General features: G+C 47.6%; 1 protein-coding gene across 1 annotated transcript in view; it reads right to left on the bottom strand.

Moving 5' to 3' along the window:
* The window catches only part of LOC119436671 (cytochrome P450 4c3-like), a 32400-nt gene extending 22036 nt beyond the window's left edge, over positions 1-10364 (bottom strand). Inside the window, exons 1-6 of the mRNA XM_037703629.2 lie at positions 9944-10364; positions 9502-9614; positions 9347-9432; positions 7443-7633; positions 1164-1233; positions 908-1034 (exon numbers count right to left, since the gene is read on the bottom strand). Of these exons, the coding sequence (XP_037559557.1) occupies positions 908-1034; positions 1164-1233; positions 7443-7633; positions 9347-9432; positions 9502-9614; positions 9944-10202 (846 nt within the window). The 5' untranslated portion in view covers positions 10203-10364. The remainder of the gene's footprint in view (positions 1-907; positions 1035-1163; positions 1234-7442; positions 7634-9346; positions 9433-9501; positions 9615-9943) is intronic.
* Between the last annotated feature and the right edge of the window lie 9708 nt (positions 10365-20072).

Here is a 20072-nt window from a genome sequence, read left to right as displayed (position 1 = left end):
TCGCACGTTCACTCTCAAATTTATTGAGTTCATTTGACGGAGAGTGAGATGTTTGGCTTGAATCAATTATGGTGACATCAAATGCACTCAAAGCTTCGCCCTGCGGAGATGGCGTTTCATTCGATGAGGAGCGAACGTGTTAGGGTAAAAAAAAGAAACAACAATTCAGAGCCCTTCCACTACTACGAAGGTGGAAGCCAGCGAAGCTGTGACTATAGTTGGTCTGCTGTAGTGAATATTGCCCCCACGATGAAAATGGGTGTATCGTCGTTGGGCATCACCCTACCGAACATGTCTATCATGAACGTTCCAGTTGAGAAGCTCGCGTTGAAACCTGGCCGTCGTACTGGGCAAGTTGGCTCTAGCGTTGCCGAGGCGTGCCCCACCGTTGTCGAGTTCCTGGAGGGCAAGACGACGCTGACGTTTGGCCTCAACATCGCGCTCCCTCAACTCGGGGTCTGCGGCTCTTCGTTGACGTTTCGCCTGGGCTTCGGAAGTCATCACGCTAGAATCGGCACGTCGACGACGAGGCCTTTCCTGAGCGCGATCGCGGCGGCGTTTCTCAAACGCGTTAGGACACGTCGTCAGTTGCTCATGAATGGCTCATACCCCCTTAAGCAATGGCTCATACCCCCGTAAACGTGGTACGGCATCCAACGGCACGAGCGCAAACCAAGGTGCACCAACGAGCCAGATGCGGAAGAAGACGACGACGTTCGAGCCAAAGCTGATGATGATAGTTTTTTTCTACACGTGGACAATCGTTTCTAACAGCTTCGCTGTTAACATCGTGTTAACATGTGTTTAACAGCTTCGCTGTAAAAAAAAAACTTATTGAAAACAATATTATGTAGGCACACATTCTGAAACGCATTAAAATGAGTGACAATATGGCGCGAAATGTTACCTTCAGAGTAAATTGATGAAGTTCTCCGATTTTCTGATGGAACAGCCTACCAGGCTTCGAAAGACGGAATATCGCGTCTATCCAGTATAACGGTGACTCTATGCGCCTTGTGAAGCTGTGACCAAGCCTGTGCGCGTGAAAGAAATACACAGCTTTGTGAAGTCCACAAGGGTATTTTTTGTGCAAATTCAGCATGACAGTGTACCTAAAATGTACACCACACACAGTTTAATATGCGATTCAAAGAAACACTTACACTTGGATGGCTTGAACATAATCCGAATGCTCGTTGCTTTGAGCATTGATCGTGTAGCCCATTATAGTATCTGAAAATGAAAGTTTTGATTTTTGTAGCTACAAAAAAAAAATGCCCGATGTCATGACTAATATACACGTGGCATGTATATTTGCGTTCATACATATCGGCTCTGCACCAAGAAAACGGTCCCTCTTAGTAGTGCGCACAACAACACGGTACTATTACCGTACACCTAATCTAGCACGTCTCAGCGTCAGATAATAAAGTAAGTAATCTGTAAACCAGAAAATGCCAACTGTGGCGTTCAATTTGTCACATTTATGTTAAGTACTCGTCAATTACCTTACTCACTTTCTCAAAAACAGTAATGCCACTCTATTATCCCTGGCTCATTTCATGCGTACAGTCAACCACAAAAGCTTGCGGACCACGCGAGCGCGTGGCCAAGAGCCTCTTCGCGACACTTCCGCTACGTCACCAGCGATCGACAGCAGCGCTACGTTGAAGACGCATCCCTCCTTAAATCTATGGCCTGTCTATTTTCGCACTGTGCGCAAATATTTTCTACCTATCTCTTTCAACGCGACGCGCTCTTTGTTAGCCAGGGCTACTTGCTTATATTTTGAGAGCAGAATATCAGTACAAGTAATCAGACAGCGTATTCTTCGGCTGTTATCAGTTCTATTTTCGCGTAGCCACGCTGTTTTTTTTTTTTTCGTGAGTGCGTGAGTGAGCGGTGAGGCAGCCATGGGACACAGATGCTTAGTCAGTAGGCAGAATTTTTCCGTTCCTCCCCCATCGCTAAGTGACAGTAGCGGCCGGGATTTGATCGCCTGCGCCCAGGTTTTGCTGCGCAAAGCCCGAACCACCGCGCTGCTATAGTGGTTACATTTAGAAAAATAATAAATAATCGGGTGCGATGACTCTTTTTATAACCCTTTGCGACACGGCGTCCTCGTTTGGGGACTCGAACTTCGGAGGCGCGTCCCACGCCACGTGTTTCTTCAAATGACCTAAAACTCAGTGTGCACATTCGTGTCCGCTTCCTGATGGGACAACTAGCGGTCAGTTAACTTCATTGTCCTGCGTACTGCTGCAGATGATCATTTTGCTGGAGACACTACCATGTTAGACAATCGTTCGACGTGCCGCGTTCCAAGACCAACGTCAAGAGTATTTTTTTTCTCCGGTCGACACGAATACAACCGAAAAAGCAAGTGTGCATGCGTTTCGGGCCTAATAGTTGATTCTTTTTATGCAAGCATTGAAGCTGACGGATTTAAGAATAATTAGATAATGAGTTATACGCTAATCAATTTTTTTACTGAAACTCGCACAAAACAGCACATTGCTTCGTCTTCTTTCTTGGAATGTAATCGTGAGCGTCTTGAAATGATGCCATGCGCATTTGACGCATTTGCAGACAGTGCATCATAATTCATGTCTGAAGGGTATGAATTTATTCACAAGACATTTACAGAAGTGTCATGAAACATAGGTCTCTCAATGATCTAGTAGGAAGTGAAATGTCCGCCGTTTTCTAGCACCTTATTGATGCGTGTGGGCATCGACTCGTACAAAGATTCAGTAATCTCCGGTCGACCGCGCAGGCTTTTCCATTCTTGTGCGATCGCTTGCCACAGCGTATCGGCCGTGCGGCCGCGGTTGGCTCGTGTGGACAGCCGTTTCTTCAACATGCCCCAGACATTTTCTATGGGATTCAAGTCGGCGCCACATGGAGGCCACTCAAGCTGGCAAACAGCATGTTCTTCTAGCAATGACTGGACGATACGCGCTTTATGGATCGGGCTGCGGTCGTGTTGAAAAAAATAGCAGCCGTCGCTGAAGGGACCGTCCAGCGCATACGGAACGAGGTGTCTAGTGATGACGTCGCAGTACCGTGACGCAGTGAAGGGCCCTTCCAGACGCACAAGGGGACCAAGGCCATCTTTGCTGATTGCTCCCCACACGCTCACGGAACACCGTCCACTGGATAGAACACTCTGTGTGTAATTAGGCAGATATCTGCAAGAAATAGCATACAATTGGGTTCCAGCGGCGCGTCTAAAAATGTTGTGATTCCTCTTGCGTATGAACTTTATAATGCTGTTATAGAGTTGCAATAGAAAACGTGCAAACATCATTAGATAGTACTGAAAGACCCACTGGCAGCTTTTAATTAGCTTCAGAGTAAGTAGTACTATGAAACAATCGTTAATGTTTTCAACATAATACCACTACAGAAAAATCTCGTAATGTCCAAAAGCTCATTTTACGTGAAACATGTTGTGATGCAGAATTAGCTTCGTGAATTAACTGCCAATACACTGTAAACACACCTGCAGTTTAGTGGACGCCAAACCCGCTTCCGTTGGTCCCAGCGCGTGGAAAAAGTTGACTCGTCGCTAAAGATGACATCGCCCCATTTCTCTGTTGTCCAATCTTTCATTGCTGTAGCGAACATGAGTCGTTCTTGTAGCTGGCTGTCTGAGAGGCAGGGCTTCTGTGCTGCTACGAAAGACTGCAGGCCAAGCTCACTCAGCCTTCTTCTTACAGTCTCAGACGATACCGTGAGCGAGAGCGCTTCTCGGATATCCTCTGCACTTTGAAAAGGATCAGCCACGATGACGGCCGTAATCAGGCGGTCCTCTTCCTCAGTCGTGGCCCTTGGACGCCCACTGCGCTCCATATCTGTGAATCTGTCATCGTCGCGGAAAGCTTGAATAATTCTATTCACGACAATCCGGCTCCTGTTGGTTCGGCGGCAGATTTCGCGCTGAGGTATTCCCTCTATAAATAAACGCACAATGTGCCTTCTTTCGTCAAGTGGAACACGCAGCGGCATCTTTCCAAATAGGCAATCACCACGTGGCCTGAAGCAAGTCTACTACGTTTTCAGCGACTGATGCGAAGATGCGCCTATGTGTGAAAGAAAATTTTCTATGCATCCGCTTTTTCTTTATTTTTGATGACAGTGAAACACCTCCCTACCCTTTCTTTCAAGACGCAGAAGCAGCAACACTCATTGGACCAAGATGCTGCCAACCAAAGTGCGCCAGTAAACGTCGCCTAAAAAAATCGTCACAGCGCTTCGTGAAACTTATCTACCCACTGGCACACCAGTCGACAAAGGTTGCAGTGATTGCTCCGATACTGCTATCAAGCCAGATATGTGGCGGTCTTATCGCAGACAGCGCTCTGCGTCAGCACAACGAACTAACAATGTCATGCACGGGAATAAAAAATTAACAGGCAGGCGAGTACCAAGAGGGCTCATATCCGGGAGAGCGCCCCTGTCGCCGCTAGGTGGCGTACCGCTAGGTGGCGCGGATAGGCAGTCTGGCACGCGCTCGCGTGGTCCGCAAACTTTTGTGGTTGACTGTACAAACTGGAATGCACTGATGGAAAGCGTAAATCACAGGGAGAGAATTGGGCCGCCCTCAGTTCCATGCGCCAGCGGTTTAAATGATTACACTGAGGACGATTGTTTTTCAGTGTGATAGCATTTATATGGAGACTCCAGGCGCATTTCTGCCGTCTCCGTCGCCGTAATGTTCCGTAAAAAGTCGAAGGGCGATAAAATCGTCGCCGCGCACCGTATGTTGTATGTGCGAGCGAAAGCGTGGGAGGGTGAGCCGATGATGGCGGTATGGCGGCTCAGTCTCGCGCGGGCAAGGGAGGAAAGCGGGGAGGAAGCGCGCCGTCTTCAATCGCGCGCAAGTCTCCTGGTGGAGGGGAGGGAGGGGGAGCGCGTTCTACTCCGGGTGGCCCGGGCGGCTGCGTGCGCCCGCCGGGCCGCCCTATCTTGAAAGCCATCTGCGACTGGGACAGAGTACGCGTTGCGCGGTGTTTTCGCCGCTAAGTTCGCGTTGATGCGAGAGGCAGCCCGACGGTGCTGCCGCGCTTCCTCCCTCCAGCGTTTTGACAGCGAGTTTCCGCGGTCATTGAGTGAGATGTGTTCATGTTTGCTCGTGCGCGCCTGACACCATGCTTGCTAATTTAGTTATATTATGCCTATGTTTACAAGCTTATACGGCCGGTAAAACTACTATCCTTACTTCGTATAGCTGTCTACTAATTTGCCATCGAAATCGATCTTTCGCCTTCCGAGCGAAACTGCGACATTTTTCGTCAAGCTGCACCTGTTTGGCGCAGTTAGGCGATGCATCTCTTCCGATCGCAACCATGGTGTCCAGAATGACCAGTGTCGGTACCCTTTAAGACTCACTTCTGGCTTTTCAACGCTACGGACGCTGTCAGAAGTGGAAATTCGACGAGGTTGCCGAACTTTCCTAACGTGGCCATCACCAACCCCCTGTCCACCCAGGCCAGTGTCCCATAACTGCGAATCCCGTGTTCACATCGCCATGGCGGACGACTCGTGACGACCGTGGCGACTTCGTGGGGATCGACCTTAGGCATGGGCGCCTAAGGTCGATCCCCACGATTACCACGATTAACCGATCACCACGATTAACAAATCCTCGTTTGTGGGCAACGCTATTTTCAAGGTGTGCACGACATCACATGGCTTTAAAAGCCTGTTATTAACTACATGTGTCCTCTGGAAGCACGAAGTAAAAAAAAAAATAGTAAAGCCGGAAGTAAAGCACCAGAACGCTACACCAGGAATATTTCAGTGTCTCACACGGCAAGCAATTCGTCCTACTAACGTGTCGCGAAATACAAAAGGAGGTTCTTGCAATCGGTAATACTTGTTGTTCGCTGTTTTCACAATCGCTACGCTTAGCAATCCATCCTCGATATTTTTACTCTGAAGCTACAGTGGTACTAAGAGAGGAAAATTGGGAATTACAGACGGGCAATACAAAGTGCATCGCTGTGAAGCTAAAAACAGCACGAAGTGATTGTAATCACCCTAGCATGCGATCAGAATATCTGTCCAAAGTAGAGCCTTGCTCCGCGTTTCACCCTGAAAGTCTACCGAGATAAAGCCCACTGCAAGGCTTTGTAACGTTGCCGCACGCAAATCGGAGGTCAGGAGTGCGAAAAGCAAAAAAATGCAAAGAGAAATTAAATTACCAATGGTCAGATGACGACAAGCGACAAGCCTGTGTGTAAGCAGAAGTTTGTTGTTTTCTTGGCGTTACGCGCGACGCAGGCGACAGAGACGGAGCAAAATTTTAGAGGTCATTCCTACCTTATCTGATAGAACATCGCTCGCGTATATGCAGAGCGGGCGGGCTGCCGATCTGTTTTCTCTTTCTCGAGGCTACAGTTCCTTCACTCGAAGGACCAATTTTGTAACGCTTGACATCTCTAGATACCTTGCAAAGCACTATAGCTAGGCAAGATGAAACAGAATGCATATGTCGCCCGTGCTTTATTACAGCGCTTGCATACAAAATGCCTTAAGAGTAAATGATAAGCGCCCTCTTCCGATGGATGATCGTTGTTCATCATATATATATATATATATATATATATATATATATATATATATACGCACCAGGCTAAAGGCGACATTCATTCATGCGCGGCACGTTTAGGATTTCAGAGTACTGCGCTCGCGGCGTGCAGGCAGGATGTCGCTTGTTCTTAACTATTTCTTTATTGATTTTTCATATTTCGTGAGCTTTCTTGATCGCGCGGGAAAGAAAATATTCCGCATTTAGGTAAGAAGTTAGAAAGCGCTAAATCGCGCGTTTCCCTGGAACGCTTCACAGTTTTCTCATTGACGTTTTTCCTTGCGTTATAGACTTTCGAAGCTGATTAATTACCCTTGGCTATTTATGTTTATTACAGAATATAAAAAAATTGTGTGACTTGCTCTACAGAGTGGCCAACATGCCTTAGTCGCGTTCCACTACAGCGGACCAGCACGCTTATAAATAAAAGAAAAAGTAAGAAAGAACATTTGCTACAATTGGCTGGATCGCCCGTGTAGTATTTGACACAGTGGCAGAAAAAGTGTGAATCGGCTCCTTTTTCACCTATGTTGTATTTAAAAGCTACAAGAAATAATGGTTGCCACTGTCTTTGTATAATGTAACAAGTGAAAGAACAATGAACTTGCGCCACCATATAGTGCCCACTTATATAGCAAAATTCTTCAACGCCAGCCTTTAAACAAAGTTCCAGTGAAATCCAAGTACTATAGAATTTCAACATGCGCGAACTCTATTGCAACCAAGCCTTCAAGGAAGAAATTTTGCTCGCTATTTTCGTGAAATATTATATAGTTAGGTCCAGTTTTGGGATTCGCCCCAAACGTAGGGACTAACATGGAGGCCTACAATAATTATTAAAACTCACCGCATATTATGTCTAAAGCACACAGGGTTACTAGAGGAACGATGTCGCAGGAACAATCTTTTCCAAGCTGTCCAAGTTTGCGCACCAAAACGTTGGACTGGTCATTGACGGCAGGCAGGAAGTCTTCCAGGATTCGAAAATGGAATGCAGGCGTCAGCAGTTTTCGCCGAGAGCGCCACTTTGATCCTGAACTGTGAAACGCAAAGCTTCCTTTACAAATAATCAAGTGACCAGAAAAATTTCTACTTTTTGGTTGTCTGCTTTCTTTAGCGGGTCATTTTTATTTGCCTGAAATCGCAACGGTACCATTGGCAGGTACTCCTGCTGAAACAGCACGATACCCTAAAGATTCGAGATCAATGCTTTGGTTCTCTGTTCTGAAACGATCGGGTTATTCAACAACGTAGGTTTAGTTTTCTTGTGTTGCTTTGTTCAGATCAAGTGATGATTGTTTACTTTTGTCTAAAATTAGTCCTGCTAATCTACAGCTTTCTTTATTTTTTTGGCGAATATGTGAGATATTTCTGCTGCGAGCTTCATTTTGTCATTCGTGCTTGCATTACTTAAAAAAAAGGAAATGATGCGGATGTAATCAATGCACAAAAGTCATTTATGCGGTGATACTGGGATATATTAATGGATAACTGGATATATGACTCGATTTGCTGCCTTATCGAAAGGTAATAAGGACCGTATATGTGCTTCTGGAACGTTAATAAATTTAAGACGTAAAGAAACTTTTTTTTTTTTTGGCTGAAGGATGAATACTTCCACACATTTAGTTTTCTGGGTTTTTTTTTTCTATTCTTTTTTTTACCCTAGCTAGTGGTGTCATTTTGCTATCACTGAGTATATTAGACAGTCAGGCGAGGAAAGTTGCGAACATTCACAATATCAACTGAATAAATCACTCATTCAACTGAAAGTTATACTCGCCGTGGTGCGTTTGGCTGGGGCGCCGCGCTGCTAAGACCGAGGTCATGGACCAAACGGGACCAAACGGCGTTTGGTCCCGGCCGCGGCGGCCACATATCGATGGGGAAGAAATGCAAGAACGCTCGCGTACTTATATTTGGGTGCCCATTGAAGAACCCCCGAGGTGGCTAGATTAATCAGGAGACCCATTCGCATGCGTAACTCATAATCACATCGTAGGTTTCGCACGTGAAACCCCAGAATTTAACTAATTTTAACAGAGTGCTTCACCAGTGCTACTGCTCGTATGCTTTAGGCGCCCGAGGACGTGCAATTTATTAGCCTGAATTATTTTCAATTTTTCAGCTTCATCACCCCTGCCCAAAGCTACATTAACCTGTTCAAGCGAGGCGGAAAAGACGCATTTTACGTAGTTAGCAACAAGGTTTGCATACGAGTGCAGCTGCTAGCACATATTGTTGTGATGCATTCACCCTCCGTTAAACTGCGACAAATTTCATCGATATTCTAAGTAGTGCAAATAAAACTGCACTCAACAAAGTACATCCACCGTACAACGAACAAAAAATGAATCAGAAAGAAACGAGAAGCCTTCAGCGCGCGTAAATAGCGAAGAATTTGTCAGCATAGGGGATCCCTGATCAGGTAATACCTTATTCCTATTGGGTATCGATTCGTTAATTTCACCTTCCCTGCTAAGGCTGGCAACTTAGTTTGAATTACGGAATATGCAAGTAATGCAAAACGTAGGAATAAGGGACTATCGCCCATATGCATTTCCCAACATAAAATATCCTTACATAGCAAATTTTTTTTTTAATCTCACACAAAATATTCGGTCGTTTATTAGCAGTGTGCCGCAAGAACACCGTTTTAATTCCCACCCTTTCTCTCTTTCTGTGTTTAGCAGCAAACGTTAGTTTGAAACACAAATAAGAGTGCTATGAAACGATGGAAGAAACATTTACCTTGTAAGAAGACCACTTCCAAGCCATGGCCCTAATAGTTCGTATTCATGACCTTTCTTGAGTATTGTATTACTTGCCAAAACATCCTGAAAAAAGTAGAGCCTTCAGACTTCAGAGCGATTTCGGTCATAAAATATATTGATGTTTATAATTACCTCAACAGCATCAGCTTTGAACACTACTAGAATGGGATGAGTAGCGTCATAAAATCGAAGCATGCCATGTTTCTGGTAAATTCGAGAAAATCCGGCGGACAGCTGGAACAAATCTATTAGCAGAAACAAAAGAGACAGCTCATAGAGGCGCACACGTACACAGTCAATATTGGTGCCTCATGGGCTTACGCAACGCTACACGGCTCAACGCAAATATCGCTAAAGCCCTTCAGTGTGATCGAACCAGCCGGCATAGACAGAAGATACAAGGTTAACGGCTCTTGCCGTTTCAGCTAGACGATGCGCGACTGCCACCAAGGTAAGATGGCATAGGGGATTGCGCCAGCTGATGAAGCGATAATAGACGGACACCGAGGCGAACTGCGAGAAGTAGTGGCAAGGACGTGTTCCGAGGAAACGTGCGAGCAGTGCGAGAGCTTACGGGTTCCGACGTCCAAGCGATGCGCCTCTTTCGAAAGGGTCCGATGTATCGACCATGTGGTCAGCATGGGGATGGGCTCCGTTCGCCCGGGAAACTTCTCCATGTAGACCATAGTCTCGCGTTGCTTGTGTTTAATGTAGTACAACAGGCCGGCCAAGCAGGCACACGCACCGACAGCAGCGGCCACGGAATACAGCGCGAGCGACGCGAGTAAGGCCGGTAGCACATCGCGAAGCCCGTGAAAAAAGACCGCATCCATAGTGCTGCTTGCCGCCTCGCAGCTGGAACCCGTCAGCGAGGCGGTGAAAGGAGCAACACTGCTTCACATTGCCATTGTTGTTGAGCTCGAGCGAAGTTCCGATAATGCATCCGTCAAAAGGGAGGGCGCGACAGGAGACACGCATGGGTCACGGCGCAATTCGCAGCACCACTCGGCTGATATTTCGTCTCTACGCAACGAAAGATTGCGAAAGATGAGGGTCAGACTCGTGGGCGCGAGGCTCCCTCCCGATTCGGGCGGTCGAACTACGCGGCCCGAAGCGCCACGCGACCGGCAGCAGATGGTGCTCGAGTTAGCACTAATTTGTAGGGAAAGGGACGGCGCAGCGAGTCGGGATTAACTGCACAATATACCAAAGTCACTCTTCATGCCTGAAACATTGTTTGTGATTAGGACGAAACCGTATAAACCAGGGCCCGTATTCACAGAAAACTTCGTACGCTAGAATTGTTCGTAAGAGAAAATTGCAGCCAATCCCGACGCTGGACACATTATTAGCCCCAGAGTCGCTCAGCCCCAGAGCCCCATTCAGCCCCAGAGTCGCTCATGGGTTGTGATGAAATGCGTAAATCATACTAAAGCAAAGTTATTGGTTTATCCGAGTGTTAACCATCGCGGTGGTAACGAAGACCGAAAACTATCAATAAAAATAAAGAATAAAAATGAGCAGGAAAATACAAAATGCAAAAAAAAAACAACCAAAACACCCTGGACGAGACAGCCGGTGAGTTGAATATGGAGAGTATTCCTCGACAACAATTTTTTTTTTTTAACTGTCCATGCCGATCTCACCACGGCGGTATGCGTTAGCTTCCGCAGTGGTATGGAACGCCTCCGCAAACCTAAATATATCGAAAAAGCTACCAGTTTTCACATTGCCTTTTTCATCTTATAAGTACGAACATGTGTGAATGTTTAAAGTGTAAAATTCCGCGACAGCTCCTTTGGAAATGCGAGCGTGCGTAACTGTTACGTTAGCTGCTTCTAAAAAAAAAAAAAATCGGCGGGAATGTTTTTCAGGTTATGCGCGTCAGATCACGTAACAAAAAATCGCGTAACAAAAAGCAGAATTCTATTGTATGAGGAGGATTACTAGAGGAGCAGACATTAATTACATGAGAAATAACTGTATATAAGTAGATAATTAACAAATTTATTACAGGTTAATATACCACAGTCGTGGCCGCAGTCGTGGCCCAGTGGGCAGGACGCCCGGCTCGGCAGCGGGATGTGCGTAATTCCAACCCCTCCACCGGACACACAGCGGTTATTAGGACGCGTACATGCTGCCCCCGACCAACGTCCGGCTTTACAGGATGTGTTGCTAGGGAGAGATTCGTACAGAGCGATATGCTTGCTGCGCAAGAACCAAGACAAATAAAACACCTAACAAATCTAAAAGGAGTCTGGCGGTCACATGCCGCCAACTTCCCAATAGGTGGGTGGGTAGTTTCAAAGCTATTAAATCGCTTTTAAACCTGACCCCTCAGGGTAAACGTGGCAAGTGAGGAATCGAAGCCGGCGTCGGAGTTCGCAACGCACGTTCACTTGGAGCGTATTTTAAAACTTGCCCCAATTTCGAGATAAACACCCTTAAACTTGAGACAAAATGCACTGCTGTTCCACTTCTTTCTTTAACAAAACGCCTTTTTAAACACTGAAGGACAAACTTAAAAGGAACACCGATGCATTTGATTGCACATTTTCGGATCGGATATCTAAAAATTGGTGCCAGTATCGGAAGTACATCTAAGTGGATAGACAATGCGAACTCATCATCTCTGATTCGTAAATCGCGACGTGTACCTTGAAGTTATTCCGGAAAACTACATTTAATAGTGTTTCTTTTTTAGTATCATTATTGATTATTGAATATCAATTTCTATTTATCGTGCCATATAACGCCCACCATTCCGAGTATTGTAACTCAAGCGGTAGCATTGTGGTACTCCTTCTCGATTCTTCTACACATTTGAAAAAAATCTGTTCAAATTAAGATATATATATATATATATATATATATATATATATATATATATATACCTGGTATATCAGGGGAGCTTGCAAAGATATTGGGTCCTACGTCAACAGTGTGTTTGTACACACTGCAGTCGCAAGATATCTTTGTTCAAGAATTTGAATGTACCAATCAGTAACTGCATTTGAGAGTTGCGTGACGGAAGCGCATGTATGTTTGGCTACCCATGCGTACTCTCGGTGTTCACTTAGGGCTATCGCCGCGAAATCATGGCTTGCCGTGAGGAAAGACTTCCGGCTTCACGCATTCGTGCAAGTGGCCACCATGCACAACGCATCATCTCATGCGCAAGAAGAAAGTATGTTCTTGCGTATGTCACTCGCTAAGATGTTTAATATAACGTTGATTTGACTCGTAGTCTTGTCACCAAGTTATATGCCAGCAAAAACAAAAGAAAAAAAACGTCAAAGCAAGTTTCTACGGGATAGGTGTATAGCGAGGTAGACATAAACCGAAAATAGAGCGAGCGAGCACGGCAAGCGACTCGGCGACCTTGACCGAACGAGCTGTAGCGAATGCATCGCAGAAAATTCTGGCGTCGTATCTCAAATATGCAACAAAAGATCGACCTCCGGCTCCTTGTATTGTTTCCGCTCGAACGGTGTTGTGTGGTGGTACATGTGGCATTGAAAAACCACGAACGCTTTGCTCTATTTCGCTCCCAAATTGCCACTCGCTGAGCATTCGCATCGCAAGTGTGCGCTACTTTGACTCATGGACCTTGAGCCAGGACACGACACGACATCGTAAACGAATATTCAGCGACCTCCACGTTTTCTTGGTGTCCGTGGCCTGTGTGGCGCTTGCACTTCGCACGCAATCCGTTGGCAGGAGCAATCACTGGTCGGCAAGGCGAGCCTATACGTAGCTTGCATTCACCTTCATTTCTTCTTCTCTCATTCCTTTAATGCAACCTAGGTCATTCCAAGATGTCTTGTGTACTAGGGAGCAGGAAGATCAGCCTTAGGTGTTCCAAATACTAATAGTAGTAACGACAGCAGCTTCCTATTAAGAGGGCCCTGCAACGCTTACTACCCGCACAGCTGTTTCTTAGCATCACCACACCACTAAGCCTCTCTCTCACCTCTCTTTTTACGACAAATGGGATGTATCGGTCTTGGTGGCAGCATGTGATGCCAGCTATACTCTAATCCAGCCATATGCTATCCTGGGGAGCACTTATTTCTCGCCTACATTTTGTAACGTGCCTTGCGATTGCAGTCAACAAAACAACATATAAATGCCAACATCCAGTTTTGAAAGCACTATGCTGAGCATTCTAAATAAATACATCCACGAAAGGTTACGAAGTACAGAAACATTCCAAAGAAGGTTGCAAGTACTCTTTTATTCAAAGATAAAAATAATAAAAATCTTTTGTTAAAGTCTGTTCTCTTCCTCCGTTGCAGTTTGAGGAATGCGGCAAAACTAAGTAGGCACGTGTGAGTAAAGAGAGAATAAAAGAACACTTTGAAATGCTTTAAGGTGATGTTAAAGCTAACGGTGCATCAATTTCGCGCGCTAGTTAGCTGCAATAATACTTCCGCAGTCATCAGCCCTTTAGCGCTCAGGCGACCTTGAAATCATTGATTGTGCTCAATTTTCTTTCGTAGCTGCTTGCGGCTGTGCGGTGTCAACGCGGTATCAGCCAACGAGTGTGACTGTGACAAGAGCGGGGAACGCGCACGTAACAATAGTCATTGCAGGAAGGGGCGTGTTAGCACGTAACCTAAAGCCGGACCCGATGCTGTTTTCAGCTTACGCGGTCATCGCAGCGCACGCTTTATAGGAGCTGCGCGGTATTATGAACCTATACGATAATCGGAGTCACAGCTGTCTGCAAGCATCGCATTTTTCCGATTGACTGGGTGACAGGAGAAATATCAGGATCAGTATCTTGTTATTAGATTATAACGACCGGCACCCGAACGCCGGCCAATTAGGAAACGCTCACACGGAGACAAGTTTTGTGAACACGGGCAGATATTAAGGCGAAAGCCTTAGGTGTCTATACCGACGGTGCCCTTGGTATGCCCTTGGCGGTGACCTTGGCGAAACTGCGCTCTGATGAAAAATGGCTGACGTCGCAAAACAATGCTCGGATGGACGACACATTTCTCAAGGCGGTTCCTGTAAACAAAGTAAATTAGTAGATTTGAAAAGGAAATTTGGTACATTTCGGTCTGGGTGGGAATCGAACCCGAACCTCCGGGGAGCGAGGCCAGCACGCTTACCTGAAGCCACGGCTGCTCCAATGTTCCGGCTTACTAAAGATATGCCTAGTGTGTGCGTGACTGTACACGTTACGTTGCAGCCATCTCGCTGACTAAAGGTGTGGCCTAGTGCGCGCACTAACATGCTGCACTTTAGGTACTACGTGAAGTGTTCATATGTGGCATTCAGGAGGTCACCTTGTAGTGCCACACGTGTACTTGCCATTATGGCTCGTTATGTCTTGCAAGACATCTAGCCCCGATTGTATACCTTAATGCATTGTCAATATGTCTTACAAAGAAGTCTAAACCCGATTGTATAACTTCACGTATTACCAAATGTGCAGCAGGCTTTCGCCTTCTTGTGTTACAAGAGTGAAACACCTGCCCAACTTTTTCTTTTTAAAAGGCCCCTCGCCAGGTTTGGCCATTTGAAACAGAAAAATTGGAGGACGCTTAAGCTTCGCCTTTAAGAGTGGAACGCGATAGCGTTATCGGGTACCGTTCGCATCGCATTTTTCTTTCAATGGGCTTTACTGCAACACAGATCGTGGGAAAGCCTGCTTACAAAGACCAAGCTTACACCGATCCCCTTAAAGTCAGCTTCACTTTTAAACAGAAATGCATTGCTGGGAAGACGTTTATCCAGCGGCAATATAAGTCGTCTTATATTAAAATGTGAAGGCCCTAGCACGTTTTTTTATTATTTTATAAATGTTTTGTTATTCGCCCGACGCGCGCTCGTGTCCAAAACGCATTAGGCAGGCGAAGTCCCAATTTGATCTGCCGAGGATGCGAACGCCATCTGGATAGCATTTTTTCAAGTAAACTACCCGAGCGGGCCGTGTTGATATGGTATAAATGCTGGAAAAGGGGTTTGTGTTTCAGTTTCCTCGTAACAGAATTATGTTTTCTAGTACATTCAAATTACAATTCCACGCCACCATGTCTGTAGTTTGTGGTTAAGTCGTACTTCATCATTTTTCTGACGGATTTCACTGTGAGAAATTCTATTTTTGTTCACCAAAACACTGCACCACGTGGATGGCCTGCGCGGTCGGGGTGGTTGGAGATTATTTTATCCGCCACGGGGACGCCGGCATCCACGCCGATGCCGATGCCGGATTTTCTGCGACACGGGGCCCTTAACGCTAACGCGTTAAAATCACAGGGTATTACATCATGCGCTAATGATCGTGTCTGTGAGTATTACAATGCTGCGTGCCCACTCTGAAAACAGCTGAAATTTCAAACCAAACGCCACGCGCTCTCCCTCACGATAAAGCTGCGCTCCCAGCCAGAGTGTCAAGGTCACAAGCACGAATGCCTGTACGTAAAATGCATTGCTATAGCTACGTCACTCCTCATGACATGTGACTTCGGTTACTCGTCTAATGCGGAAGGCGCAACCCGCTGCTGTCAATGCGCTGCGTAGCAAAAAAGGAAGCGAAAAAAAAGGACGGCGTGGTTCGACGCGTGAACATCACGGGGTCCCTCGACTTTGGCATGTAAGAAAGCAGGGAAGGAACACCACTTGGCGACTCTCGTCGAGGCAGAGGGAGAGAGCGTTGGCAGGGACGCTCACCTTATGGCGCGATATGGTAAAGCCTGGCCCACATGGAGCGAACTTTAACGGCGAACTTCGTGCGGCCCGCAACAGCGCGGCGGGACGCCAGCGTGCCGCCGCCATGTTGCACCCACATGCGGCGACAAACAGGAGGCCGCCGCCACCACGATTTCATTCCCAGTAAAATGCAGTGAAAAAAATAGTTCTGTATCTGCAACTGAACCATATTGGTCACGCCTGGACGGCTGTGATCAGTCGATCATGTACGCGATGCGCGCAGCTTTTGTTGCCATGTTCGCTCTAGGCTCTTTAGCTGGCTAGCCGAGTCAAATGCGGCGGCAGGAAGTCGGACGCGACCACGCCCTGATTGTTCCACACTGTCGGCCTTCATTCGCCGCTTCCGGTGAGTAGTTGACCACCTGCGAGCATATCTAGCCTGCCTTGATCGACGGTGAACAGCCGCCGGCCGCCGGGCGGACGCCGCGCGGCGCCGTTCGCAAGTTCTAACAGCGAAGCTGTTTAAGCCAGCCGTAAAATGTGCGCGTTTCACGAAAAGCCAGCCGTGCCGTAGCCATGGCAACCAGCGACGCCGCAGCTGCTAGAACACCTGGCATAACCTCGGGACGTCATGCCAAGCCGCGCATGCGGAGTAGCGACAAATGACAAATGAGAGCGAGACAGAGTGCGCGCGTCATGCGCTATCCTCGGGAGAGAGAAGCAACCACCTCGCGGAGCGTCGCGCGCTATGCTCGGGAGAGAGAAAGAGAAAATGAGAGAGAGAGAGAAAAACAAGTTGTAGCAGCACCAACGAGGCAATGTGCAGAGGTGCTGCCGACGCCATCCGCGCTTCTCCGTTTTCCCGGATTAGTGCCGAACGCTCGCGGTGTTCGTTACTAGGCACCTCTGGCGGCGGCACGACCGAGCTCCCACCACCTGCGCACTACTGCGCAGGAGCCGTGACGCAGTCCCGGCGTGTCGTATGCTGCGCGCCACCCGTACACTGTACATAGCTTTCACCCCACATCCACTACGTGTGCTCGGACTGCAAGTGCTTCGCGCGGCGTTCCCCGATGCCACGGGCCACGAGGAAATGCTTATACACTTCGTAAAACTTAGCATCACTTGGCATTACTTCGTTTAACTTAGCATCACTTCGTATAGCTAGGACCAGCTAGGAACCGATCAGCTCCACTGTGTATTTAGCCTTGCGCCACTGGTGCAAGCTACCCCGATTTTTATTTTTATTTTTTGCAAGAAAATCGCTCTCCATGTGGGTCGGGCTTAACAGGTACGCTAAATTGTTCAACCTAATCCAATGCTGAACCGATTTCAAAAATTATTCTTGTAAAATGCTCCTGAAATATTGTTTCACAACTTCCAGCGTAAAACAAAAATTTGCAATGGGACCTGGTGAGTGGAATTGAATTCTGTTGTTTTACGTGCCAAAACCACGATTTGATTGTGAGGTACGGCGTAGTGGAGGACTCCGGAATAATTTTGACACACACGATGAACTTTAACGCGCCCCCAATGCACGAGACAGGGGCGTTTTTGCATATCGCCCCCATAGAAATGCGACCGCCGTGGCCGGGATCTGATCCTGCGAACTCGTGCTTAGCAGCTCAACACCATAGGAGCTAAGCCACCGTGGTGGCTGCCTGGGGAGGGGCCCTGTAGGAAGACGACACGACGGCAGCCGACGATAGCTCTCTACTGCTTGCAATCTAGCTCCGTGAGGTGCGTGGCGTGATGGTTACTGAGAATGATACCTTCTTCTTATACCCTCTTCCTTTATCTTAATATTTGCATTTTCCCTGTACATCGTATTCGGTGCGCATCATTGTTGCTCATAGTTTCAATTTCGCAATCGCACGTTCACAATCGCCAACTATCGAGCGCACCGGAATCCGCGAGAGACGTTGAACCATTCGCGAGAACCGGTCGCGGCCATGAAGGTCAGCTCATGGGAGCACCCATTTATCTCGTCGTAACATTTACTCTCAAACAAATGGAGACACGTCACCAACACACAACACATCGCCCCGCATCCTAACTTCCCTTCCCCGCAGAAGACCTTATCCGTTACTGGACTTCCTGGGCGCGTCCTTAGTTGTCTTCGATGTATTGCAACGTACAACTCTCTCTCACACTGCTCTGCATGCACCGGCGAGTAATAAGTTGATTCAACGCAGACTGTATCAAGAAAAAAAAACCAGACAGGTCACCAATCAAATATAATAAACTCCATTCCGGCGATCCCTATAGAGTGATTTGTCCCGCTCGCTGCCCGTACGCTCTTGCGGGCAGCGAGCGGCGTGAGTCATCGTGAAAACACATCGACGTGACTCATCGTGTTGCTGATGCTCAAATGTACGGCGGAGATACCATTTGCTTGGGGTAAATGTAATCTGCATGAGCTCAGTGGCTTACTGTCCAGTGGCGCAATGCTCGAGCGCTGTACGTTGAATTGCTCAGACATAGCTTACATGGCACCACAGATTCCTAGCCGACACGCTACGGGTATCCCAGCAGCGGGTAGGGCTGGTTCCTTGAACTTGTTGACAACGTTGCGTCGCAGCCTATACGTTGAAAGGAAAAGCACTCCGTGACAAATGTGTTCCTGCAAAAGTGGCCGCTATAAGCACCCCGCGATGAAAGGGCTGAATTAAGATATTACATGGAGTGAAGGGGCTGATATTGAACTTCGCTCACCCCTTGTACCTCTATATTCTTCCCATTCTTGTTAAACCCAACATCGCTGCTGGCTTATAGTATCACAACTATAAGGAATGAGAGTTAAGTGCTTGATAGACATCTTTCATTGTGAACACCAATGGCTCGTTTTACGGCATTGACCCATTTCTTGTATTAAGTGGTCCGAAAGCGTCCTTAATAGTATTGGACCCCTCCCCTCCATCTTCCAATTTAGGCCAGATCTGTAGCGCCCATAGCACCATCTCCCATCAACGTTCTGTACCATCTATGCCGCAGCAGCAGGGACGGGCATCGAGCGCTTCTGGTTTATTTCTGGCATGTATACACTGACCTAATACGTGGCTCTAAGTTAACTACCTTATGAAATTGCTGTAATTTTTTTTACTATGCTCATGACAACTAGGCTTCAACGGAATCCTGGCTGCGGCACACACATTCCGATGGGGGCAGGATGTGAAACGCTCGAGTAGTTACATTTGATGGCGCACTCAAAAACTGTACAGGTGGTCAAAATTACCCTGGAACCCTGAATCACGACCACGGCGGGCGATTCCTGGGACGGCGCAACGCAAAAGTGCTTGTGCATTCGGATCTAGGTCCCCGTATGGCAATTCTTTTTCTCTCGGGGTTGCATAAGGCACTGTGACTGTCGCGGAAGGCCGAATCAATTTGCTAAACAAAACTTACTCTACATCAATCAATTATGTGGTGTTTCTTCTTTTTGTTTTTTGTTTTGTTTTTGTGTGTGTGCGTGCGTGCGTGCGTGCGTGCGTGCGTGCGTGTGCGTGTGCGTGTGCGTGCGTGCGTGCGTGCGTGCGTGCGTGCGTGCGTGCGTGTGCGTGTGCGTGTGCGTGTGCGTGTGTGTGTGCGTGCGTGCGTGCGTGCGTGCGTGCGTGCGTGCGTGCGTGCGTGCGTGCGTGCGTGCGTGCGTGCGTGCGTGCGTGTGTGTGTGTGTGTGTGTGTGTGTGTGTGTGGTGTGTGTGTGTGTGTGTGTGTGTGTGTGGTGCGTGCGTGCGTGCGTGCGTGCGTGCGTGCGTGCGTGCGTGCGTGCGTGCGTGCGTGCGTGCGTGCGTGCGTGCGTGCGTGCGTGCGTGCGTGCGTGCGTGCGTGCGTGCGTGCGTGTGCGTGCGTGCGTGCGTGCGTGCGTGCGTGCGTGTGTGTGTGTGGTGTGTGTGTGTGTGTGTGTGTGTGTGTGTGTGTGTGTGTGTGTGTGTGTGTGTGTGTGTGTGTGTGTGTGTGTGTGTGTGTGTGTGTGTGTGTGTGTGTGTGTGTGTGTGTGTGTGTGTGTGTGTGTGTGTGTGTGTGTGTGTGTGTGT

The sequence above is a fragment of the Dermacentor silvarum genome, chromosome 1, assembly GCF_013339745.2.
Source record: "Dermacentor silvarum isolate Dsil-2018 chromosome 1, BIME_Dsil_1.4, whole genome shotgun sequence".
Classification (NCBI taxonomy): Eukaryota; Metazoa; Arthropoda; class Arachnida; order Ixodida; family Ixodidae; genus Dermacentor; species Dermacentor silvarum.
This window is presented reverse-complemented; position numbering and strand designations above follow the sequence as displayed.